Source organism: Poecilia reticulata, unplaced genomic scaffold (assembly GCF_000633615.1).
Source record: "Poecilia reticulata strain Guanapo unplaced genomic scaffold, Guppy_female_1.0+MT scaffold_125, whole genome shotgun sequence".
Taxonomy (NCBI): Eukaryota; Metazoa; Chordata; class Actinopteri; order Cyprinodontiformes; family Poeciliidae; genus Poecilia; species Poecilia reticulata.
In genome coordinates this window covers 1,319,609-1,342,567 of record NW_007615013.1, presented here as the reverse complement: position 1 = coordinate 1,342,567, position 22,959 = coordinate 1,319,609, and the positions used below count along the sequence as shown (strand labels likewise).

Genomic DNA, 22,959 nt, shown 5'->3' with positions numbered 1-22,959 from the left:
TTATTTTGTTTTTACAGTAAATGTTGATTTTTTGCAGAAAATTCAGATTTAAATGAAGTTTTCAGCTGTTTCCGTCCGATCGGAACCAGAAGGTTCGGCCGAACCGCCGGTCCACCTTAAGCCCCGCAGAAAGCGGAGGGGAGGCTCTTCCGGTCCACGTGCTGCTGTTTTTAGTCACAGAGCTCCGGTTCCGTGAAGGAGTCCAGCGGGTTTTCCAGAATCCAATCTGGGTCGACTTCCAGGAACATCTGGGAAAAATGAGAGAAAACACGAGGAGGAAAAACATCCTGATGGGTTTTCCCTGCAGGTTCCAGAACCGGCGGTGGTTCTGGTGCAGCTCGTCCCGTCTCTGGATCCAGAACTCTCCTCCGGTTCCGGATGAATCCAGTTCATTTATGACTGACATAGTAAATCTAATTTTGAGGATAAAAATAATTTTTTATTGATAATAAACTTTTTTTTAATCTGCTTTTGGATTCCAGGTAAAACGGAACCGGTTCTTTTCCTGGTTCCAGAATCAAAAAGTTCTGACTCTGGTTTCATTATTCAGTCAGTTTATGGGTAAAGTGTTCATCTCTTGGTTCTGGACCGGCCCGGTCCGGGCCAGCAGAACCCGGTCCAGTCTCATCCCAGCACGGCCTCCTCCAGGACCGACGGGTGGAGGTCCGCGGCCTCCAGGCTGCGCAGCAGCCGCCCCAGCGTGGCCCGCCTCCCGCCAGCCCGCCTCCACAGAACCAGGCCCTCCAGAACCGCCGCCCCGGTGTTCAGGCTGTGGTCGGACCGGCACCGGTACACAGTTTCGGCGGACAAGCCCAGGTCCAACAGAACCGGCTCCCACTCGGCACCGAGTCTCTGCGCCAACCGGGACAGCTCCCGGTCCGAAGGAACCCTCTGTAGAACCGAGTCCGGGATCCGGGAGGCGTCGCCATGGTAACGGGCCGTAACCGCAGCGCCGCCTGGGAAACATGGACCCGGTCCAGTTTGTTACAGAACATTTCAGCAACACGGAAGTCAAAGAGCTTTACGTCATAAAGTTAGAAAAAATTAAAAATAAATCAAGTTTTCATGTTAAATTTAATTTTAAAAAACAGATAAAATCAAAACTTTGTTTTGATTTTAGATTATTTAAAAATGTTTATCCTGATATTATTCTCAGTTTCATAAAGTCAATGAAGCCAGGCTCAGGGCAGAATCGGGTCAGGTACAGAACCTGGAGCATTTTAAGTTAGAAACAACAAAAACAGCTTCTCGTTAGTTCATCACATTAACTCCCACCTGAAGCCCCGGTTCCGGCTAAGTTCGGCCCTGAAGCCCCGGTTCCGGCTAAGTTCGGCCCTGGCGGCCCGGTTCCGGCTGAGTTCTGCAGCTCCAGCTGCAGCCGGTCCCGGATCCAGCTGAAGTCCCGCAGAGCCTCCAGGAAGGCGCCGAAGGCCCGCGGGCCGCGGTTCGGCAGGAGGTCCAGCAGCTTCAGGTTCTTCTGCCGGTTGGTCAGCTGACCCTCCACCTGCTCCACCTGGGCCTCCGTCAGAACTCCCTCCTGGTACAGGAACGGAACGATGGTGTCGCTGACTAGCAACTGGTCGGAAAGCTGCACCCGGAACTTCCGGAGCACCGCCCTGTGCTCCGGCTCCATCCGAACCTGCTGAACCGGGTCACTAACCCGAACCGACTGACTGGTTCATTGAGAACCAAAACTAGTCTCGACTTCTACAGCTCCGTCCGGTATATTATGCTCGATTGGAAACACGAAAGCGGAACCAAAGTTTATCTAGATCTCATAGAAAAATGTCTGTTCGTCAAATGAATACCAATGTGATTAAAAAAAAAGTTTGTAATTTATTGTTTGATTATATTTTAATAGAATAGCATGAATTGACTAGATCGGCTTACATTCAATACAGAAACTATTTACATATGAAGCAAAATCAGAAAGTTTCAGACGGACTACTTTCTGCGGAGGGATCATTTTGGTAAATAAAGAAATAAAGTTGAATTTAGAAATGAAAGTTTGGAGGTACAAAATGTGGCCGATCAAAACTACTCAAACTATTCAAATGTGCTAAAAGTTCAGTTAGGGCAAACAAAAGCATAAAGTATTAAATATATTTAATAATGTAAAAAAAGTGTTTATGACTGCGCCACATTTTTAAGATAAAAACAGTATTCCTATTTATTAGCTAATAGTTTATTAAACGGGTGAAGAGAAGCCGATAAAAATAATCAAGCATGTAAAAGTTGAGCTTCCAGCAGGCGGCGCTGCAGCTCCAGATGGGTGAAGATGTGAATAAATAAAACTCTTTACAACCAAACACCACCTCATTCTTCATGACTGATGATTAAAAAGTTTATTTTATATTTGTCTGAAGAAAAAAAAAATCTTAAGCAGACATTTAAATTTAACTGTAAAATCCTGAAAATGTCACCTTGTTTCCACAGGTGGAGACTCACTTTTATCCAGGGTAGGGGGTTAAACAAGACAGGCCAATCAGGAAAGACCAGCATGCTCTTTATTAAAAAACAAACTTCATTTACATTAATATTCAAGATCAAAACATCCCTCTGCTCTTTGGTTTAACTAAACTTTATTGTAAACAACCACTTTCAGTTTTTTTTACTGGATAAATTAACATTTGTCTGAATGACTGTTGGTCCTTTATCAAAGGCTGCTGGGCTTTTAAAATTTCATCTGTTTAATCATTCGATTGTGGGACAAAGATAATATTTAAGAAATATTCCTGAACAGAGTCGATTTAGCTGCGTCACCATGACAACCATCCTGATCCCAACCAAACTGAACCTTTGGACCGGCTCGGATCTCAAATAAGCTCCAGGATGTTTTATGGTTTAATTCCCGGCAGGAACATCCGCGGCGTTCCTCAGGGCTGGATCCCAGCCCCTTCTCTTCTCCAGGCATGACTTGAGCAAATCGCTGAATTTTTAAAAACACAGATCATTTTATCAGGAACTCTGAAACAACTCATCTCCATTCAGTCAATCATTTAGAATGTTTAAATCTGCACACTTTAAAAATTAACAAACCAATAAAAACACACACAGACAGGAAGTCACTCCAACTTCATCTTCCTGCTTTAGTTGAAACTTCTGATGGAAAAAACCTGAACTGTTTAGATCTCAAACATTTTATGATGTTTATCAAACTTTTCATTTATCACTGATTTCTAATAACTTTCTGGAAGCTCAATAATTTACCGGATTCAGGTTTTGATCGATTGTCTTTCCAAACATTTTTCTCTGCTGCCTTCATTAGGAGCTGAAGCTCCATTTTCAGATGAAACTCAAATTAAACAGTTTCTTTAGAGGCCAAATCCACCAGCAGGTCAGAGGTCAAGTAGGAACAGACAACAGCTCAATGGTTGATGTTTTCCTGTAATCTGATTGGCTCACAGCTCCGCAGTACTACAGGTTCAAAGTCTACCGAAGCCTGAAGGGGTCAAAGCAACCTCTCCGACGCTCGTCACCATCGACACGATTGTTTACGTCAATGAGAGCCAAACAGAGTCCCGGCCGGCCGCCGGCCAATCAGAGCGCTCCGTTCCTGCTGTTTACCGGGCCGCTCGGTTCTGGACGGAGTTCACCGAGTTCTGCCTCCCACAAACCCGCTTCCAGGGATCTGGCAGGACCAGCTTCAGGAAAAATACCCACACACTTCCTGCTTCCCTCACTTTAATGTTCTGCTTCAGTTTTTACCAGAACCGGACCAAACAGAACCAAACTGAACCAAACAGAACCAAACAGAACCGTCTCCGTCTCAGAAATCCCCTGAGTTTCAATCAGAAAAGATGAAGGAAATATAAAAAATATTCTCACGAATTTTAATGTCTACAAATGGAAATTTGATGGGAAAAAAAACAAGGAAATTCAAAATTAGATGAACTGGTTGCCATGGTAACACACACATAAAAAATAACCAAAAATAAGTCTGAAAATATTTTTCAATCTGGTTCTGGTTCTGGTGTGATCCTGAGCTGTACTGAAGGAATTCTGGAAAACAGGAACAATTTCCATGTGATCAGAGCTGCAGCCAATCAGCTTCCAGAAACATTTTTACAAGAAATCAAGTTGTGAGCAGAACCAAAGCAGCTGTTTGGTTCTGCTGAGACCCGGTTTGCTGAGCCGTGGTTCTGTAGGAGCCAGAGACGATACTACTGGGCTCCACCAGAACCGGGCCTGGTACCGATCAGGAACGATTCTCCAGAACATCAGAGGAACAGCAATAAATATTCTCAACAACCTGAGCAGGCGGTTCTGCTGCTCTGACCCGTCTCCGACCCGTTTCTCTTTGGGTTTCAGTTGAAACAACCGATCCTTCCGTCAGTCTTCCTGACGTCAGGAATCTGGAAACCTGTTCAGGAATCTCCAGAACAATCAGAGGAATTCTGCTTCCCGTTACCATGGAGATGGGAGAGGAAGCCGGACCAGTTCCCGGCTCCGTGCCGAGACACACGGCAGATCCGGACGCCATTGGACTCAGATGGGACGACCTCTGGACGACCTCTAGACGTTGTAGGCGTAGTCTGTCAGGTAGTCCTTCAGCCGGTTGGGGATGGGCAGGTCCTGGACCCGCCGGGCCGACCGGTTGATGCCGATCCGACACAGGTGCTGTAGAGACGGGACGGCGGCGTACACGGGCCTGGTGAGGAGCAGTTGCACGGTGCCGTTGGGGCCCGGTGGCGCCGGCGTGGCCCGGCCGCCGGTCCGGGACAGCTGGACGTAGTGCTCCACCAGGTGGACCACGCTGTCAAACTGCTTCAGCTTGGGCTTCACCAGAACCACCGAGTCCAGTTTGAACTTCCCGTGCCGGAACTCGATGCGCAGGTTGGTAGGGCCGGCGGACGTCATGGCGGAGATGGTGAACAGGAAGTCCCTCTGGGAGCTGTCCCGCAGCAGGAAGCTGCCCTCCAACGAGTCCTGCAGGATCTCTTTGGCCTCGTTGGCCGTCAGGCCGCCCCAGTACCAACCTGGCCCAATCAGAACCAGCAGAACATTTAGCACCTCCAATTCATTAAAACCACAACACGGACGGTCAGCGGCTTCAGAACCACCCGGACCGGTACCAACACTCAGTCTGGGTCAGCAGCACCACCACAGAACCTTTATGGATCCAAACAGGGCCAGAACCAGCAGTATTTACACTGAAATCACCAACAAGATGAATGAGTCCAGTTACAGCCACTTCCAACTATAAAAATCATTTTTTATATTTTCTTCTTCTCTGGTGGACATTTTCCAAAATGGCCGCCACAGTTTTAATGTACAATACATGTTTGCACTAAAATCAGCTGTAGTTATTAGCTTCAGCTAAACAAAAAGTTAAATACGCTAATTACCAATTTGCTAAACAAGAAGCTTAGCAATGCAATGCTAAATGGCTAAACACATGAAAAACTAGCAGAAGCAACACTAAGAAACTAAATAAAAACAGGAGAAGTGACCACTAAACCACTATGCACTAAAGAATTAGCAAGTGCTAATGGTAAGCATACTAATATTTAGCAGAAGCTAATTCTAAACCACTAAACACATGAAAAATGTAGCAAAAGCTAACACTAAACTGCAAAAACATAAAACAATTAGCAGATGCTAATGCTAAACCACATGCACAACATCTGGAGTTTATTCTGCGTTTTCAACATTCCCAACCGGAGCAGGAAGTTCTTCCTCCCACCTGTCTTCCTGAGCTCCTTCATGGCCGAGGCGACGCGGCTCTCGTCCGACTCCTCGGTCCCGGCGCCGTCGTCGGCTCCTCTGGCGTCCTCAATGGCTTCCTGGGATTCAGAGGACTGGCAGGTCATCGGGCAGATCCAACCTTCAGCCTGCAGCTCGGAAAACCACCAAAAAACCTGGACAGGTTGGTGGGATGTGAGCGGCTGCAGAAGGAGACAAACAGGTGGTTTTGGTGCCATCAGGTCTCTGGGAACCCTCAGATTAAAAATGTCTTTTCTCTGGTCTGCAGCTGGGACATCTGAACAGAACCAGAACTTTGATCCGTTGATCACATTCAGACATTTTCCTGATCAATTCTGTTTAATGTTTCATCTGAATGGCTAACCGGAGATCCGAACTCCCCTGTCAAACTAGAGGAGTTGGACAGGTCAGCCATAGCCCCGCCCACATTTAATTAAATATTAATTTCCTGCTATTTAAATAATGAATAAATTATGTATTCGTTTAATTTTGGCCCTTTGTTACCCACTGAGCTACCGAGGGATTAATCATCTTCAAATCAGAAGGTTGTGGGTTTAATTCCTGCTTCTTCCATTTCCTGTCGAGGTGACCATCAGTACCATCGGGTCAGTTTGGTACCATCGGTTCTGGCTGGTCAGTGTTGTCACAGTGACAGCCTGGGTCAGTTGGGTTAGTTATTAGTTGCTGGTCTGCAGGTTCTGCATCAGCTGCTGCATTAATAATTAATAACTATATTTAAACAGATTAATGTTTGCTAATTTCCAGATTAGCTGCTGGGAATCCTGCACAACAACAAACTCCAGATTCCCTGAAGTTCCGATTCCAGTTGTGGAATCCGATCTTTTTGGAAAACTGATCCTGGATCAGCTGGGAAAAATCTGGATTCACCAACTGAAAGACGGAGGAACCAAGAAACATCTGGAAAAGCTCTGGTTCTGGAGCCTCATTCCAGAACCAAATGATCCCAAATGTTTAGATCCTGGTTCTGATCCAGTCCTGGACCAGATCACAACACAGTTAGTTTGGTGAATCTGCAGGACGATAGATGTGGAACAGAACAGAGGAATAATATCCCTTATTAGCATTATTAGACTTTGGATCTAATAATCTGGATCCCAGGAATCTGCAGGACGGATCTGTTTGCTCCGTTTCTAGAAAGTCTCTGTTATCCGACATTCCTGCAGCCTGACGCAGCTCACCTGTGAGGAAAACACCTGAGTGAGGCGGCATCACTTCCTGCAGCAGAGATCCTGACTCAGGATCCCGACTCTGGGATTCCAGTGGATTCCTTGTGTTCCAGAGGAGTTTTTCCAACAAACACCAAAAGGAAGTCTTGTTCTTTTAGCTTTGCATTCAGACTTTTCATGTTTGGGTTTTTTATCCATAAGAAGCTGCAGCAGATGAATACATGAATTTGGTCAGAGATTCTCCGGTTTTGCTCATATGAACCCTGAGAGGAAATCAGATCAGCAGATTCTAACATCATTTCCGTAGCGGAGCTTCAATCGGACCCAGAGCTTCTCAGCTCCGGTCCCGCTCTGCATGTTTCAGACGAGCCTCTGTTCCAGAACAGCTGATCCAAATGACTGCATGACCTGGTCTGAGGCCATCAGCACAGCAGGCTGTTGGTCACCAGAGTCAGTCCAGGTGTGGCAGAAGGGAAACACCTGAAACATGCAGGGCAGGAGGCCTGAGGACCGGAACAGAACCAAACAGAACCGTTCAGGCCTCAGCCACGGTCTTCCTGCTCTGCCTCAGGAGAAAAGAGCCAACAGGGATCAACCCAAACTCTCCTAGTGACCTTTGACCTGAAATAAACAGGTCAAAGGTCAGCTCCTCAGACAGGAGGAAGATCTGGATCCTTCTAGAAAAGCTTCTCAAGAAAGATTTCCTAAAAACAGGAAAACATGACAGTTTCCTTCAGGAAGGGTAGTAAAGGCTTCAGAGTTAACCCAGAAAACCCAGTTAGTGTTAACCTGGTAACCAGTTAGTATTAACCAGTTAGTGTTAACCAGTCAGTGTTAACCTGGTAACTAGTTAGTGTTAACCTGGTAACCAGTTAGTGTTAACCTGGTAACTAGTTAGTGTTAACCTGGTAACCAGTTAGTGTTAACCAGTTAGTGTTAACCAGTTAGTGTTAACCAGTTAGTGTTGACCTGCAGCTGTAAGGTGAGACTCGTTCCCTTTGTTTCGTGTGGAAAACCAGAAGCTGCTTGGAGTTTTTCTTTGTTCTGACTGGGAAAACAAACTGGAAAGGAAAACTGGTTCCCACTGGAAACCAGGTGATTCTCCTGCCTGCAGATTAAAACTCTGATTAAAACGCAGAGGAGAAAAAAACAGAAATATATGAATAAAGGAAGTAAATCTTCCTTAAAGTTGCCCAGAACTGCAGCAGCTTTCAACCCGCAGGAAGGGAAACATCAGAGTAACGTTCCTCCTGGCAGCGGTTCGGTTTTATTCTGGTTCGGTTTTAAACAGCAGAATCTAAGAATGGACCGAACCCGAACAGGAACATCTGCTGTCGGTGCTGGTTCCGCCCAGAAGCCTCGGACCGTCGACTTGCATTTAAATGAGAGGAAATTTAAACGGAGTTCTGCAGGACGGTCTTGTTCTACCTGAGTGGTTCTGCTCACCTGGAGAACCGCCCTCCTGTTACCAACTGGTGCCCAAACTGGACCCACCTGCCGGAGAGGTTCCGATCAAGCCGCCCGCTAACAGCTCCGGGTCCTCCGCCGCCAACCCGCCGTCATGCCAGCGGAACCGGGTCCACACCTGCAGACTGGGTCCAGACGCTTCCGAACCTGCTCCGGCTCTAGAACCACTAATGGCAGCTGCAGCCGACCCACGAGGGGCTGTAGGTGGATCAGAACCGGTAGTCCGTCACGCAGCTCCCAGCTGGCCGAACCCAGTGTCCGTGGTCCTGGTTCCGAGTGGAGCGGCGCGGCAGTCGGAGCTCCATAAACAACAACACCGCAGGTTTCCAGGAACTTTCCAGGAACACGGTCACGTGACGCCCACACGCGCACATTTAAGGTGGACCGCTTAGTTCGGGCCTTCCGTCTCTGTAAGGATCGGACCGGGGTTCTGACCCGGACCGGTCCGCAGGGCCCCCTGACGGACACTGTCCTCAAGATGAAGAGATGTCTTCAGTGAAAGAACCGGAACCGAACCGGGCCTCACAAAAACAGGAAAATCACACACACACACACACACACACACACACACACACACACACACACACACACACACACACACACACACACACATTCACCTGTTTTTCTGTCTGTGGGGACCTGAACGGATATGGTTATCTGCTGGGTCCCTTAAGGCTGCGAGGACATTTCTAATGTCCCCAACATTATTGACTTCGTCCAAATACCAGTGAAGTGATTCCAGGAAGAATTCCCGTTGTCCTTCTCATTCTTCCTTTTTTCTTTTTATCAGTGAATGAAGTGAAGCTGGAAAAGATCTTCCAACTGAATCGTTCAGCAAGTCTCTGATTCTCTCCAAGCAGAAACTGAACAATTCTTTTTGAATCATCTGGGTCGGTTGGTCCTTAAATAGTCTGCAGACAGTTCGCCGTGTCTCTGCTGCCCCTTGCTGGTCGGAACCAACTACGACATGACTGGAGTTGATCTCAGCTGGAGTTTGTTTGATTACACAAGAACTACTCTGGTTCCATTCGAATGTGAATGCCAAGCGGACCGGAGACCACTCCACAAGCAGGAAGTGAATGACGGCACAGGGCATTCTGGGTAATACTACCAAATCAGACAAGCTAGCAGGAAAAATGGCATTTTCCCAGCTGTAGGTTTTCTTCAGAGGTATCTGTTCTTCTCCTGCCAATGTAGGGAGACGTTTGGTGATTCCTGAAGGAGAAACAGCGAGGAGCAGAAAGAGCGGAGCAGCACTGACATGGAGGTTGCAAAGGAAGTTTATTATGCCTGCACAATGTCACCATGACGTAGGTTTCACTCATACAAAACTACAAAATGTCACTCCAGTACTGTGTTAAAACTCAAAGGGAACCGGGTGACGGGTCAGAACCGGGTGACGGGTCAGACCCGGCTCCTTTCACCAGTAAGACCATTTCAAAGAGAATAAATAAAAAGTCACAGCACAGTTTGATGCATCAGAAGAACCCAAACATCCGGAAGTCTCCAGACGGATCCAGAAGAAACAAGCGTCTGCTGTTGAAAGCTGCAGAGCCGGTTCCTCTTCCAGTTCCAACCTTAGAGCCAAGACCTTCCAGATCAAACTGCTGCATGAACGTTACGTTTTAAACTGGAGCAACCTGGACAGAGCTGGACCTGCTTCCAGGCTGAATCCTGACTTTTGCAGAGTATAAAATCAAACAAGAGTAAACTCTCAGCTTCGTTTGGAGGAACCAGGTGGGTTCCTGAAGGATGTTTCTTGGAGAAGCAGGTCTGAGCTTTGGTTGGCTGCATTTTCATCAGACACATCAGGTCCATCTCTGCCGGGCCGGCGCCCGGCAGAGATGGACCTTATAATGAAGAGTCCTGCTGCAGTCAGCAAAGACGAGACGTTTCACATCCTGGATCGTCATCCTGGAGCAGCTGAAGCAGTTCAGGTTGAGTTCTCCAGAGGAGCAACAGTCAGGATACAAGGCACCACATTGCGTCACATTGCATATGGCAAGCTGATATAAAAGGTTAACATTTGCTGCAGGAGGACAAACATGAGAAAATCCAGGAAGTGCAAAGTTTTCAGTGCCTGGTGGAGGATGAGATGTAGCAGAGTCTCTAAGGGACGATGACATGGAAAGGACTTCCTGGGATGTTCTCATCCCCCCACTTGACGATGAGGATGTAGCTGCCCTGCTCCTTCACCGTGTACGTCACGTTGTACATCCTGTTGCCCATGTGCTTGACGTAGACCTCCTCGCAGGGCGTCTTCGGACCGTGAACCCCAACCATCAGCATGTTGGTACCTGCAGAACAAAACGCCATCAGAGACGTCCAGCAGCGTCAGGAAACCGTCTGCTTCGCCTCGGTTCTCACCTGCTTTGCTGCAATCCACTGTGAATGTGTTCTTCTGACCGATGAAGGCTTTGGAGAGGCCAGCGCCGCGAGAGACAACTTTACTGGCGTCTGAAGAGAACTTGGGAAAGGAAGCGAAGGCCCCGCCCATCGCTGACGTCTTGGTGACGGTTTCTACGAGAACAGACGACGTCTCATGGAGGTTGTGACCTCCGGACAGACGAGGTCCTGCAGGAAAAGGAGAACATTTTACTCTAAGGGAGAAGAGAGATCTCCTACTGCAGAGGAACTGAATCAGATCTGATGGTTGGAAAAACCTCCAGACTAGAAGGAAACCTCGTTATGGTGGGACCCATCAGAAGATCCATAAGGAGCCAGGGCAGTCAGGCATGTTGCAGAACATTTCTATCTGTGGTGCAACCGTCTTTCCAGGTGGAAGAGGTTCTGGAGGCAATGGTTCCCAAAGTCCTGATCTATCTTCCTCTGATGAGGCCGATGATGTCAAAGGTCGGCTAGTGGACCAACTGATCCGACACTAATCTGACAACCCGGCTCATCTGATCCCAGTTCAGCTGTTGCAGCACAGCAGGAAGCTTCTGAGCAAAGAACATCTGGTACGTTTAAGCATCAAGAGTTCTTCTAGATCTGGTTCTAGAGAACTGAATATTCAGTTGGTTCTAATCTAGCTAAATACTTAATTTACAAACGTAAACCCTCAGAGTCTCTGAGACTCGTCCCAGCTAAATGTTTAGCTGATCTTCAAACTCACTTGCCGATAAGCAGAAGTGATTTTATTTTTATCAAAATAAAAACTGGATCTTGGTGAGCGACTGATGTATCACCGTTTTAACGTCACTGTGAACGTCTGCTTTAAAACGGCTCATCCTTTGTTTGCAGATTAAATGTTCAAGAAACAAGAAAAAATTAACGATAAAGAGAAGACAAGAATCGATTCAAAGGCTAGAGTTTATAAAGAGGTTCAGGAGACCCAGCTTTTATTTTGGTGGTCCGGTTATCGGCAGGTGAATTTGCGTTTTAGCCAAAGGTTTGGAACCATTGATATTCTGAAAAGCTCTACTTCAGTGCTGGAGCCAGTCTGCTGGTTTCCTGATCAGGAGTCGGGATTATTCCAGCTCAGTAAAGCCCAGCAGTTGATCTCCAGTCCATCCAATGGATCTTTCTGGTCTGGATGAATCTTAAACATTTGGTGACACACTGGTTGTTTCTTTCAGCTTCTTCAGATGCCGTTTCCTGGTGGGAATACTGCAGCAATAATGTATAAATCAGATCGTGTTTTTTTAAGTTTGAAGTGAAGCTGCTTCAAGGAACTGTGCTATCTTTAGCAGGGAAACATCGGGCTTCCAGAGAACAGGAGCACAAAGGCAGCTTTGTTCAGGGAAGTCAGGGAACATCAGGGAGTCACGCTCTAACTGGGTTTTCCCCAAAGGGAAACTCCAGAAACCTTCAGATCACCACAAACTGACCTGAGAGGACCGCTGACCCACCTGACACTTTGGCTTTGAACGGGCTGCCCACAATGTGCTGGGGTCCCCCATACTTGATGGAGATCAGGTAGCTCCCTGGAGCCATGGGGGTGTAGGACACTTTGTAGCCCTCGGGTCCCTCCTGACAGTCCATCTTCACCTTCGAAGGTCCATCGATGGTCACAGAGAGCGCTCCAGCACCAGCATTGCAGGTGTTCACCATGAACTCTGATGCTACACCTGGACAAACACAGTTTGAAAGTCTGCTGATGTTTACAGACATGAGTATAATCATACGGTGTGTACCTGTGGTTCCTCCTTCCAGTCCTGGACCAAAGGCAGACACGAGGCCTGGATCCCCAACCTGTCCCGGTTCTCCCACTCGGATCTTGAAGGGACTGCCGGGAACGTGGCTGCCATTGAAGCGAACGTCTATGGAGTGAACACCGTTCTCCTTGGGGATGAACCTGATGGCGTGCTGATCTGCTGAACACAGAAACGGAACCTTAACAGAACAGTTCTGTGGTTCTGGAGCCGTCTCAGGGCCACAAATACATGTTCAGCTCAGGAAGACGTTGTGAAATGTGAGGAGCTCAGACGTAAACCCTGTGGTACTCCAGTCTGTACTGGTTAATAGTCACTTCTAAAATAATCTAGAAGAAAAACAACCATCTCATTAAGGCTGCAGTAAAACTAGTCCAGTTCAGGCCGCTTCAATCCAACTCCAGTATGTCTGTCTAGTCAAAGTCCGGTTTGGTTGGTGAGGTGTGAACATTAATTGACCTCTGACCTCTGGTCCTCCAAACCTTGGTCTGGGTTCAGTTGAACGCCAAAAGGAACAGAAACTGCTCCAAATGGAGGAAGTGGACTACAGCGCAGGGCATTCTGGGTAAAAACAGCCAAAGCTAACATGCTAGCCTAGCGCTAGCAGCAGAAATGGCTCCTGGTCTTTAGCCAAAGACTAAAGAGAAATCCTCCAACCGCTAAAATCTGATGCCTCTATTTTAGTTTCCATCTGGTGAAGAAGGAAGTTGCTCTCAGTGTCTTTAGAGGTTTTTGTGTCGTTTCCTTCAGTGGTTCTTGCTGCAGCGCCCCCACAGGCCAGGAGGGGAACAGGTTGGTTTGACTCAGAACCACAGCAGCTGGAAATGGAACAAATGTTGATGTTTTGGTTCCAATCAAACCAGGTCTACAGGATTATGAGGGAGGAAACTGCCTGTAATTAGATGTTTTTTGGAGATGATTTCTTTACCTTCTTCCAGTCCTAAACTGACCCCATATGATGTTGAATTTGCTGCACTGACAGCATCGTCCCCCCTGCTCCTATGACTCTCACCGCTATCCAATTCGGTGATGTAGCATTCCTCTGTGGCCCCTGATGGAGTGTGGATCTTAGCATCTATGAGGCCTCTGGCTCCATTCAGCTGCACGGCGAAGGAGGCCTCCTGACCCACCTTCAGCCCCATCTCCTGGGCGAACAGAGGAGCAATGTGTCGGTACAGAGAACATGTTTCTCCTCCATCTGGTTAGAAGATGTTCTCACCTGCAGGCTGGTAATGGTGAGGTGGCGGGCGTCATCAGACAGGCTTGCTACGGGGACGAGAAACGGAGAATCCGGGATGTGTTCGTCATTGAACTTGATGGAAACCTCATAATCACCTGCAGATTCCAAACAGAAGGATCCTTAGTGTCTGGTGGTGATCCTGAGGGATCTACTCTCTCTAGATGTTCCTACTATCCAGCATGTTCTAATCTCCCTAAGGCGACACCCATCAGGCTGACATGCTGCAGAATCAACCTGAAGTTCATAAATCGGACCTGAGGTCTGTCCATTCTTACCGGGCTCGTGCACCACATAGGAGACGCCGCAGGATCCGTCCTTTCGGTCTTCAAAGGTGATCTCAGCTTTGCTGGGTCCTTCCACAGCAATCGACAGACCGCCAGCTCCAGCTTCTCTGGTCCAGATGCTGAACTCAGCTGCAGAAAAAACACAAGCGCTCCATCACGGCACAGCTGCAGCTTCCCAGAGCTGAAACGGGACTTTCTCATGGTACAGGTGCAGAACTTGGATGCTACCGTCCAGGAAGCTGCAGGGCATTGAAGGTTGAGGTGGGCTCCACTAGCTACAAAGGTCGGTGTGCTAATGCTAATTCAAAAACATTAATCAGGATTTCCTCCAGTCTGTTACAAGCCTGGCAGCCCGCCATGCTTTGCTAGCCTTCCTCGCCAGCCAAGTGTTGCTTGTTTTTGTTTTTAGAAAAATTAATAATCCAAACAAAAAAATAAAAACTTTTAATAAGAATTTAATCTGGATTAAAAGTGTCTCTGTTGCTCTCAGTGTTTCACTGGCAGAGCACATTTATTTCTAAAAGATAAGTGTATATTTTAAAGCCAGGGGGCGGACCAATCACACAGCTGGCGCCCCAGCGCTGCCACTGCTTTATCTCTTACCTTTACCTGAGCTCAGATCGCGCGCCTCAAACCGGACGCAGGTCGACCTGTATGGATATTTACAGCAACCCCCTGGTGGAATTATTTTTCTTTGGCAAACTCCACATTGAGGTTAGGGTTTAAACTGCGCCGCATTAGCTGTGGTTGCACGGCTCTATGTGAACCGCATTAGTAACTTGTAGTCGCGTTCAGAGATGCGTTGAGGGAGCAGTGAGAATTATTTATCTCTGTGAACAAAGAATTATGTGCAGTTTTTACATCTCAACACGCTGCAGCTGGGAGCCTGACTTAATCTGGATTAAACAAAGTGCAAATAATTGATATTCACTTGAATTGTATTTTTTGATTTGTTGTTTTTAAGACTAGTTGTGGGTTTAAATAGCATTTCACTGGCAATGGTTTCCAGCAATATTTCCTGTCAACTTAACATCTAAAAGTGCTAAACATCCTGCAGGATATAAAGAAAACAGAAAACTAAGCTGCAAGTTCTTAAATGTACATTCTGTATTATAGATTTCTATCAGTTTTTTTCCTGCGTAAAAAACAGAAGTTGGAGAAACGAGACCCAGAAATGTTTTTCTTCCAGTAAATATGTATCAAACTGGAACCGTAGAGGATCCCAATGTTTTGTTTTTTATGATGTAAATTAATAAAAATCCACATTTTACACCAACAAAAGCTGAAGCCTACCGGGTAGTCCAGCCACACCGCGGTCCAGTCCGGTTCCTCCAGCTCGGACCTTGTGGGCCCCTCCCTCCCCCAGGGGCCCCACCGTGAACTGGAAGGGGCTCCCAGGGACGTGCTGGCCCCGGTACTTCACACTGACAACGTGAGGGCCCATCTCCTGAGGGACGAAGCGGACGCTGTAGGTGCTGTCCTCTCCCTTGATGATCTCTGCGTCCTCCGTCTTTCCGCCGGGACTCGTCACCTGAGCCGTCATCTCCTGGTTGGCTGCCTCACCTGAGGGACACAGCAGGACGGGGACAGACGGGACAGACGGGAGGACAAAGACATCACAGGTCATCAGCTGGGCGGAGCTAAGGGAAACCTAAATAACTCCTTTCTTCTTCAGCTGCGTTTAGACTGGCGGTTCTCTTTGATTTTTATTCTACATGTTAACTATGTTTCTGCACCACTGCTTTATTTTTCTCATGCAGAAATAAAATATATATAAATATAGTAAACACAGTTAGTCCAGCTGGTAATGAGTAAAAATACAACTAATTTTTACTCTACCAGGTTGAGGCTGAATTAGATATTTATATTTTATTACTGGGACAAAAGTATTAACAGCTTTATACAAAGTTTCATTTCGTCACCTTCCTAAAATAATGGCCCGAGTCTTTTTTTTGTTTTTTTTTACCAAAAATTATTCATGCAAAAAAGTCACCACTTATTTTTTGTTAAAGGATTAATATAACACAAATAAAACAAGAAAATCACGTCAGGCTAGAAACCGACATGTCTTTGTTTTAGGAAGGTGACGACATGTTTCTACTGTCAAACAGGAAGGAAACACCGCCCCCATCTGTTCACTCTGGGTATTGCAGCACCGATGGGACTTGATGTGCGGCTGGAGGGGAACCTGAGAGCAGTTTGTGGTTAAAGACAGAAGCCAAGCAGCAGCAGGACGAGCTTCAGGGACACACACCGTCCTGCAGCGGCAGGCGGCTTCCGGCTGGCATCCCGCTGAACCCGCTCAGACCGTCTCGGCCCAGAAAATCTTCAAACACATCCCTGAAGGGATCTCCTCCGACCTGCGTGCTCTCCTCCACCCGGACCTCCCGCTTGGTCTCTCCGACTCGAGTCTTGCTGATCTCGGTGCGCTCGGTGCGGGTGTAGGTGTGGCTGCTGCGGGTGAAGGTCCGGGTCAAACGCTCCTGAGCGGAAACCATCTGAAACCAGTTTCCTGCAGGCGGCAGGCATGAAAGGAGGAGGACAGGAGCAAGAAGGAGATGAAGGTGAGGAAGCAGGAGGCAGGAAAGACAGAGGAAGAGGAGTGGAGAAGAAGATGAAGACAAACTACCTGGTATTTTTAGGTTGAGGTCACAGGTGCTGCCCACGGTGGCGATGGAGGGGGCCTGCCGCTTCCTGGTGATGCTTTCCTTCACCCGGCCTTCGCCAAATATTTTAACAGTGAATGGACTTCCTGTTTGGAAACACCAGCAACGTCAAACTAAACCCAGTCAGAATCTGCTGCTTTAATCAGTTCTGCCAGTTTGGAAATAAACAGATCCCCCTTGGTTTTTGGGTTAATGCATATTTGTGAGTATGTTGCAAATTTTCTGCAAAAATGATCAATAACTGATTATTGGGAGTGATACCAACTCCCACCTGCAGGTGGTGGTATTTCTGTCTCAGCCTGACTTGAAGTCAGGTTATCATCCGCGATTGGTGAGAAACAAAAAACGAAATATTTAATAAAAATGTATTAATGAGTAAAATTCCTTGCAAATATTTCTAAAGCAACATCACAAAAACACGGAGAAACCCTGGAGGGCCTGAATTAGTATAATCTGTTTTCAGGTTCTGCCTGTAGGGGGCAGTGTTACTCTACATGTTCGCTTCTTTACCTTTCTCCAGGCTTTTTGTCTGATCTGACGCGTTTAAAGGTTGTAACAGCACCTAGTGCTCCTGGTGTTTGCCCCGCCTCTTCCTGTTTCCCAGCATGCATGTCAGGAGGCAGAGCAGCAGCTTCTGGCTTTACCTGGAACATGCTGGTCAGCGAACTTGATGTTGATGATGTAGTTCCCAGGTTCTGTAGGGCAGTAGGTCACCTTACACGTCCCGTCGTCCACATCCTCACAGTTAATATCCACTTTGCTGGGACCCTCGATGGACAGGCCCAGACCGCCGTAACCTACCAAACAAAACGGACCGTCAGAACCGAAACCCCGACCCAATCCCAGCAGGTGGTATGCGTCCTCACCGGCATTCCTGGTGTCCACGATGAACTCTGCAACCTCCAAGGTGTGTCCCTCCACCAGGCCCTGGCCGTAAACCTTCACCCTGCTGGCGTCGCCGATCTCTGACTGTCCCACCATGATCTTAAACGGGCTGTTGGTCACATGCTTCCCACTTTTCTTCACGCTCACCACATGTTCACCCACTTCTTTCGGGGTGAAGGAGATTCCTGCATGAATGACATATCAGACATCACTTCCTGTGACATGTTGAGAAATGCACAAGGTTTCTGTCCCGTTTTTCCCAAATCAGATCTATCAAGACGTTTCAGGAACTTTCTGTGCTCCACGGTGAGACCAACTGTTGAAAATGCCATGCGAGACCTGGACAGGTACCGATGTGTCTGTTGGGGAGCCTCTTCAGGAGACACGGCTCTTCATGGCCGGACGGCGCTCTGATGGTTGCCAACAGGCTGCTCAGGTCCGTCTCTGTGATCTTTAAGGAAACGTCGGATGCAGTGCCAACATTGAGCTGCGACGTCCTCATGGCATCGTCTCCTGAAGATGAAGCATGAAGGAGTGAACAGTGAACCAGCCCGGTGGGCCAGCAGTCGGTTCATTCTCTCAGCATGGTCCAGACTCAGACTGATCTGATTTGTTTGTGCCAGAAGAGGTTTCCCTGTGGAGTTTCCGTACCTGTGATCTTTGCCATAAACGGGCTTCCCGGGATGTTTTTGTCATCAAACTTGACGATGATGCTGTAGTCTCCGGGCGCGGTGGGCAGGTAGGACACCGTGCACGTCCCGTCTTTGTTGTCTGTGCAGCTGATCTCTGCTTTGGACGGACCTTCAACCGCCAGGGACAAACCTCCTGCAGAGAGGCAGAGGACGCACCATGAAGACGTTTCATCTGCTTCATGTTCCGCTTCCTGTTGACTGAAACATAGAAAACCTGCTTCCTGCTGCCGATACCTTCTCCAGCGTCTTTGGTGACGATGGTGAAGGTGGCCGGCCGGTTCACCGCACCGTGGCTCAGGCCGGCGCCGAAAGCCGTCACATGACCGCTGTTGATGGCATCAACGTAGAACTGCAGTGGACTTCCTGAAACACACAGGAGGGTAGCAGTTTTACAGGTTCTGGTCCTACTGGAGGTTCTGGTCCTACTGGAGGTTCTGGTTCTACTGGAGGTTCTGGTTCTACTGGAGGCTCTGGTTCTCCCAGAGTTGGACTTAGCTCCTCCCTCCTACAGCATAAGTCTTGTGTTGTTGTAACAGGAAGACATGAACCCAAACGGCCCATCCCACTGGGAGAAGAACCAGAACCTGGTGTGTTTGTGGCATAAACTGGTTTCCCTTCTGACCCATTTAGCTGGTCTCAGAGAGGATCAATGGTTGTAGGTCACAGTGAAACATGGTTCAGTGAGTCCAGGGAACATCCCGGTTCTGGGAGTCGGAACAGTGAACTCAAACAGGTCAAGCGGACCGGAACGTCTGGCAGCAGTTACCTGGGATGTGGCTTCCATCGTATCTGATGTCCATCTCATGCAGGCCTCGCTCAGTCGGCGAGTATTTCACCATCACCGTCCCGTCCTTGTTGTCAGCGATGTTTGGCCGAGCCGTTCGACCCGACGGCATTCGGACCTCGCCTGCAGGAAACACCAACCGGGTTTTAACTCGTTACAGCGACTGAGACGTTTCATGAAGTCATGAAGTGTGAGGAATGGATGTGGTGTGTCGTACCTGAGATCTCTCCTTTCTGCACGGTGAAGGGAATAACCAGGCTGAAGGGACGCAGCACCGGCTCCATCCCATCCGCAGCGCTGATCGGATCGTCTGTTGCCTAAACCGAAGCAGAGGGAAGGTGTGTCACTGCTAGCATACTGGGAGCTTTGGGAACGGGTCCAGAAACAAATGGGAGGAAGATGAGTGGCTGGAAGAGTCAGCGGTCCATCACTGCTGGTTCTGACCCAGCAGGACCAAAACCGTGAAGAGATGAAATGAACGTAAAGCGAAGCTTTGGTTATTTCAGCCCAGCAGGTTTTCATGCAGCAGCTGGCAGAGGATGGATCAGGGAATCTGGGTTGTTATTGACCATGAGGTGTCAGTGACAGAGTCGGTCTGCAGCATTGATACCCAGTGAGGGGAGAAGCCTGCGTGGGGCGAGTAGGGCTGCTGCAACTGAACCTTGTCACATGGTTCCTCGATTATTGGCACAGTTTCACTCGCCTGACGAGAACAAGATGCAGCAGTTAGAGCAAACACAACAGTTAGCTGAAGGCAAACAGCTAATAAACCTCCACTCAGGCTGAACTCAGCAGGTTCAGTCAGTCGGAGGCTGAAAACGAAGAACACAGATAATATTAAACAGGAACTAATTTAGTTTAATCAATGTATCATTAATTAAACTTCCAGGAAAAAATGTCTGAAGTTTCCACTGAATGGACAAATGGGTTCCCAGACTAAGCCCAACCAAACCAAACCTCAAAATGAACCAGGAATAAATCCAACCCAACAGAAACTAGGACTCGACCCAAACCAAACCCCAGCCAGTCTGCAGGTTCTACTCACCACCACGTGGAAGGGGCTGTTGGGAATGTGCTCCCCTCCGAACCGGATAGTGATAATGTACTGGCCGGGTTCTGGAGCCGTGTAGTAAATATCAAATGTCCCGTCGGTGTTCTCCACCACGTCCACATCCAACTCCGCTCCGTCTGGCGTTGACACCTTACAGGTGACTTTGCCTTTCCCAGCATCCTTTGCATCCACAGTGATGACCGTTTCCTCTCCGATCTGGATAGTCGGACCAAGACCTGAACCTGATGAGGAGAGCAGGGAGTCGTTGCTTGATACCAGCTAACCGTCCAGGACCTGTGAGACCTGGGTTCTGGTTTTCAATCATGCATGAGTCTAGATAAATCATTTTCTTAGTGTTTTCATTTCTTTTCTGGATCTCGTGTTCATCAAGAAAGGAACTTTCCAAGATGAGGAACTCTGCATCCTAAACATGCTTTTTATTTCTCATCCTAGACACTCTGGGTCTTTGTCTAAAGGAGGATCATTGACTCATAATGTGCTTGTCACAGGTGGTTACCGATTGGACAGAGGTGGCTTGTTGATTTGGTTTTAATACCGTAGGAAAAATTGAAGATTTGTTGGCAAGTCCTACCAAGACCACAGCTGAAGACTACGCCTACAGACTCTGAATGTGAGCCAGAGGTGGGAAAGCTGCCTTCACTCGGTCCTTCGCAGAGACAGTCTGGATCTGTGTCTGAATCCAGTGAGACGGTTCAGAGGACCTGAAGAATCCAGGCTGGGTGGATGACCAACCTCTCTTCTCTAGTTCAGTAAGTCCAAGATCTCAGCCGGTTTGAAGGCGTGAAAATAAGACATTTGCTCCACATTAACTTGTTTGTAAGTGAATCTGCTGCTCTCAAAGCAGACCAGTCTGTGACCAGGTTTGTGTGAACCAAGTCAGATTCTAATTCTGCCCGGCAACAGCTGACAGAACCTGGGTTTTATCAGGTGGACCATCTGGAGACACAGCTTGGTTGACCAAGCAGCTGAAAGATTTCTCTCAAAGGGATGTCCAAGGCCTGTGCCACCAACTAGATGTTTAAAAAGACGATTTTGATTTTTTTGCCCTCTGGATTTGAGAAAATCTGCATCTCTACATGGTTAGAAACAGAGTAGTACCTCTGCTCCACCAGCAGGTGGTGCAGCTGTAGCTAACAGTTCGGCTTCTGTTGTGAACTTCTTCGGCTTTTAAGTGACAGAGGAAGACAAAGAGAGACAGATGTGCGACGGAAACAGAGAAAGGACTGCTGTTGCCATGGTTCCCATCCATAAAGCGGATCTAAAACATAAATATGATTTTTTTCACACTAAGCAGCAGGAAAGCTGGAGGAATTCAGACAACATTTATTCCCAGTTCCTTTGAGTCTTTGTTGTTCATTTGGTTTTGATGAAGCAGAAAAATAAAGAATGCAAACATTGAAAAAGCTGCAGCATGAATTTAGCTCCTGCAGGAGGAAACTCACCCAGTCCGTGTCCTCCAATGGAAACTGAAAGGAAACCACACAGTCAGCAAGACTGAATTTGATTGGTGATCTGAGCAGCGGTGGGCGGAGCCTGACCTGTGACCAAACATTTGCTGGCGTCCCCGGTGGGCACAGCGTGGATCCTGTAGGGCGAGTACGGGATCTCGTCCCCTCCGTACTTGATGGTGATGGTGTAGCGTCCCGCTATGTCCGGTACGTAGGACACCGTGTAAGTCCCGTCCCGGTTGTCCCGGATGTTGGCCTTCTTGGGTTTTCCCTCCGGGTCCTGGTTTGACACGGACAGGAAGTTAGCGGACTGAACGGTTTCATCACTGGTCTCGGACCATCAGCCCCTGGGAACAGCACTCTGATTGGCTGCTGGACTTTGGTAGAGTTCAGATTTTATTGTGGTTCGGTCAGAACGAAGCTTCAGGAACATCTCATTTTCAGACATGGACATTTACACACAGAGCCTCCAAAAGTATTCACTCCTTCATCCTAAGGGTGTGAATACCTTACAGGAGTTGTGGTTGGAGTGAAGCATGAATGTCTGCCTTGCTTTACTCCAGCAATATGAGCAGCTGCTGTGGCTCCGAGTCAAACCAACCTGTTCCCCTCCTGGCCTGTGGGGGCGCTGCACCAAGAACCACTGAAGGAAACGACACAAAAACCTCTGAAGACGCTGAGAGCAACTTCCTGCTTCACCAGATGGAAACAAGATGGAGGCGTCCGATTTTAGTAGATGGAGGATTTCTCTTTAGGCTTTGGCTAAAGACCAGGAGCCATTGCTGCTGCTAGCGCCAGGTTAGCATGTTAGCTTTGGTTGTTTTTACCCAGAATGCCCTGCGCTACAGTCTGCTTCCTGCTTTTGGAGCGGTCTCTGCTCTGCTTGGCGCTCACATTCAAACCGAACCAGAGTTCACTTCAACCAAACCCAGACCGAGGTCTGGAGGACCAGAGGTCAGAGGTCAACTAGCATTCACACCTAACCAACCGAACCGGACTGCTGATGGTCTGAGGTCAGTGCTGTTGGGTCGGCGGGATCTACGGAGAACCAGAGGTTAGTCTGGAGGAACATCTGGCTGTTAGCTCAACCCACAAACTGGATGGAGTCAGTCCACATGTAGACCACAGAGGGGTGGGGGGGGAAGCATGACACACATCAGAACCAGTTCTACATCTGGTGGAACCTCTAACTGGATCGGCCCAAACACACCTGGGAGAGTCTGAGAAGGAAACATGTAATGTTTGCTGCTACTGTAATGGTGACATGTGCCTGTTGTTTTTGTTTTGACTCCATCCATGTCGTGTCCCTCATCTCCCTGATTCCCTGCAGCTGTGCCGCTCCCTGATTGCTCCCCTTCTTAAGCCTCCCTCCGC

At 48.0% G+C, this 22,959-nt stretch overlaps 3 protein-coding genes across 16 annotated transcripts in view; all 3 read right to left on the bottom strand.

Annotated features, from left to right (window-relative positions):
* Positions 1–158: 158 nt before the first annotated feature.
* On the bottom strand, positions 159–1,749 carry cradd (CASP2 and RIPK1 domain containing adaptor with death domain). The gene is made up of 2 exons (XM_008401713.2): positions 1,276–1,749; positions 159–956 (listed from the first exon to the last, which is right to left on the bottom strand). Exons 1-2 carry the CDS (start codon positions 1,631–1,633, stop codon positions 625–627), a joined length of 690 nt encoding a protein of 229 aa, XP_008399935.1. The 5' UTR covers positions 1,634–1,749; the 3' UTR covers positions 159–624.
* A 736-nt stretch (positions 1,750–2,485) lies between these two features.
* On the bottom strand, positions 2,486–8,884 carry socs2 (suppressor of cytokine signaling 2). Its single transcript, XM_008401710.2, has 3 exons — positions 8,388–8,884; positions 5,687–5,888; positions 2,486–4,979 (listed from the first exon to the last, which is right to left on the bottom strand). The coding sequence occupies exons 2-3, from the start codon at positions 5,811–5,813 to the stop codon at positions 4,516–4,518; spliced, it is 591 nt and encodes a 196-aa protein (XP_008399932.1). The 5' UTR covers positions 5,814–5,888; positions 8,388–8,884; the 3' UTR covers positions 2,486–4,515.
* Positions 8,885–9,622: 738 nt separating this feature from the next.
* flncb (filamin C, gamma b (actin binding protein 280)) overlaps positions 9,623–22,959 on the bottom strand; it is a 41,945-nt gene continuing 28,608 nt past the window's right edge. For 4 of the 14 annotated variants that reach the window (XM_008401693.2, XM_008401697.2, XM_008401698.2 and 1 more), the window contains 21 exons: positions 21,676–21,865; positions 21,580–21,603; positions 20,111–20,358; positions 19,676–19,768; positions 19,283–19,382; positions 19,048–19,188; positions 18,516–18,644; positions 18,241–18,414; positions 17,941–18,102; positions 17,571–17,774; positions 17,349–17,501; positions 16,668–16,790; positions 16,293–16,550; positions 15,332–15,601; positions 14,030–14,167; positions 13,734–13,849; positions 13,527–13,659; positions 12,497–12,676; positions 12,212–12,430; positions 10,728–10,934; positions 9,623–10,657 (listed from right to left, as the gene is read on the bottom strand). In XM_008401693.2, coding sequence (XP_008399915.1) covers positions 10,470–10,657; positions 10,728–10,934; positions 12,212–12,430; positions 12,497–12,676; positions 13,527–13,659; positions 13,734–13,849; positions 14,030–14,167; positions 15,332–15,601; positions 16,293–16,550; positions 16,668–16,790; positions 17,349–17,501; positions 17,571–17,774; positions 17,941–18,102; positions 18,241–18,414; positions 18,516–18,644; positions 19,048–19,188; positions 19,283–19,382; positions 19,676–19,768; positions 20,111–20,358; positions 21,580–21,603; positions 21,676–21,865 — 3,450 coding nt within the window. In that variant the 3' untranslated portion in view covers positions 9,623–10,469. The remainder of the gene's footprint in view (positions 10,658–10,727; positions 10,935–12,211; positions 12,431–12,496; positions 12,677–13,526; positions 13,660–13,733; positions 13,850–14,029; positions 14,168–15,331; positions 15,602–16,292; positions 16,551–16,667; positions 16,791–17,348; positions 17,502–17,570; positions 17,775–17,940; positions 18,103–18,240; positions 18,415–18,515; positions 18,645–19,047; positions 19,189–19,282; positions 19,383–19,675; positions 19,769–20,110; positions 20,359–21,579; positions 21,604–21,675; positions 21,866–22,959) is intronic. The other 10 variants (XM_008401694.2, XM_008401701.2, XM_008401703.2 and 7 more) reach the window with 7 other exon arrangements.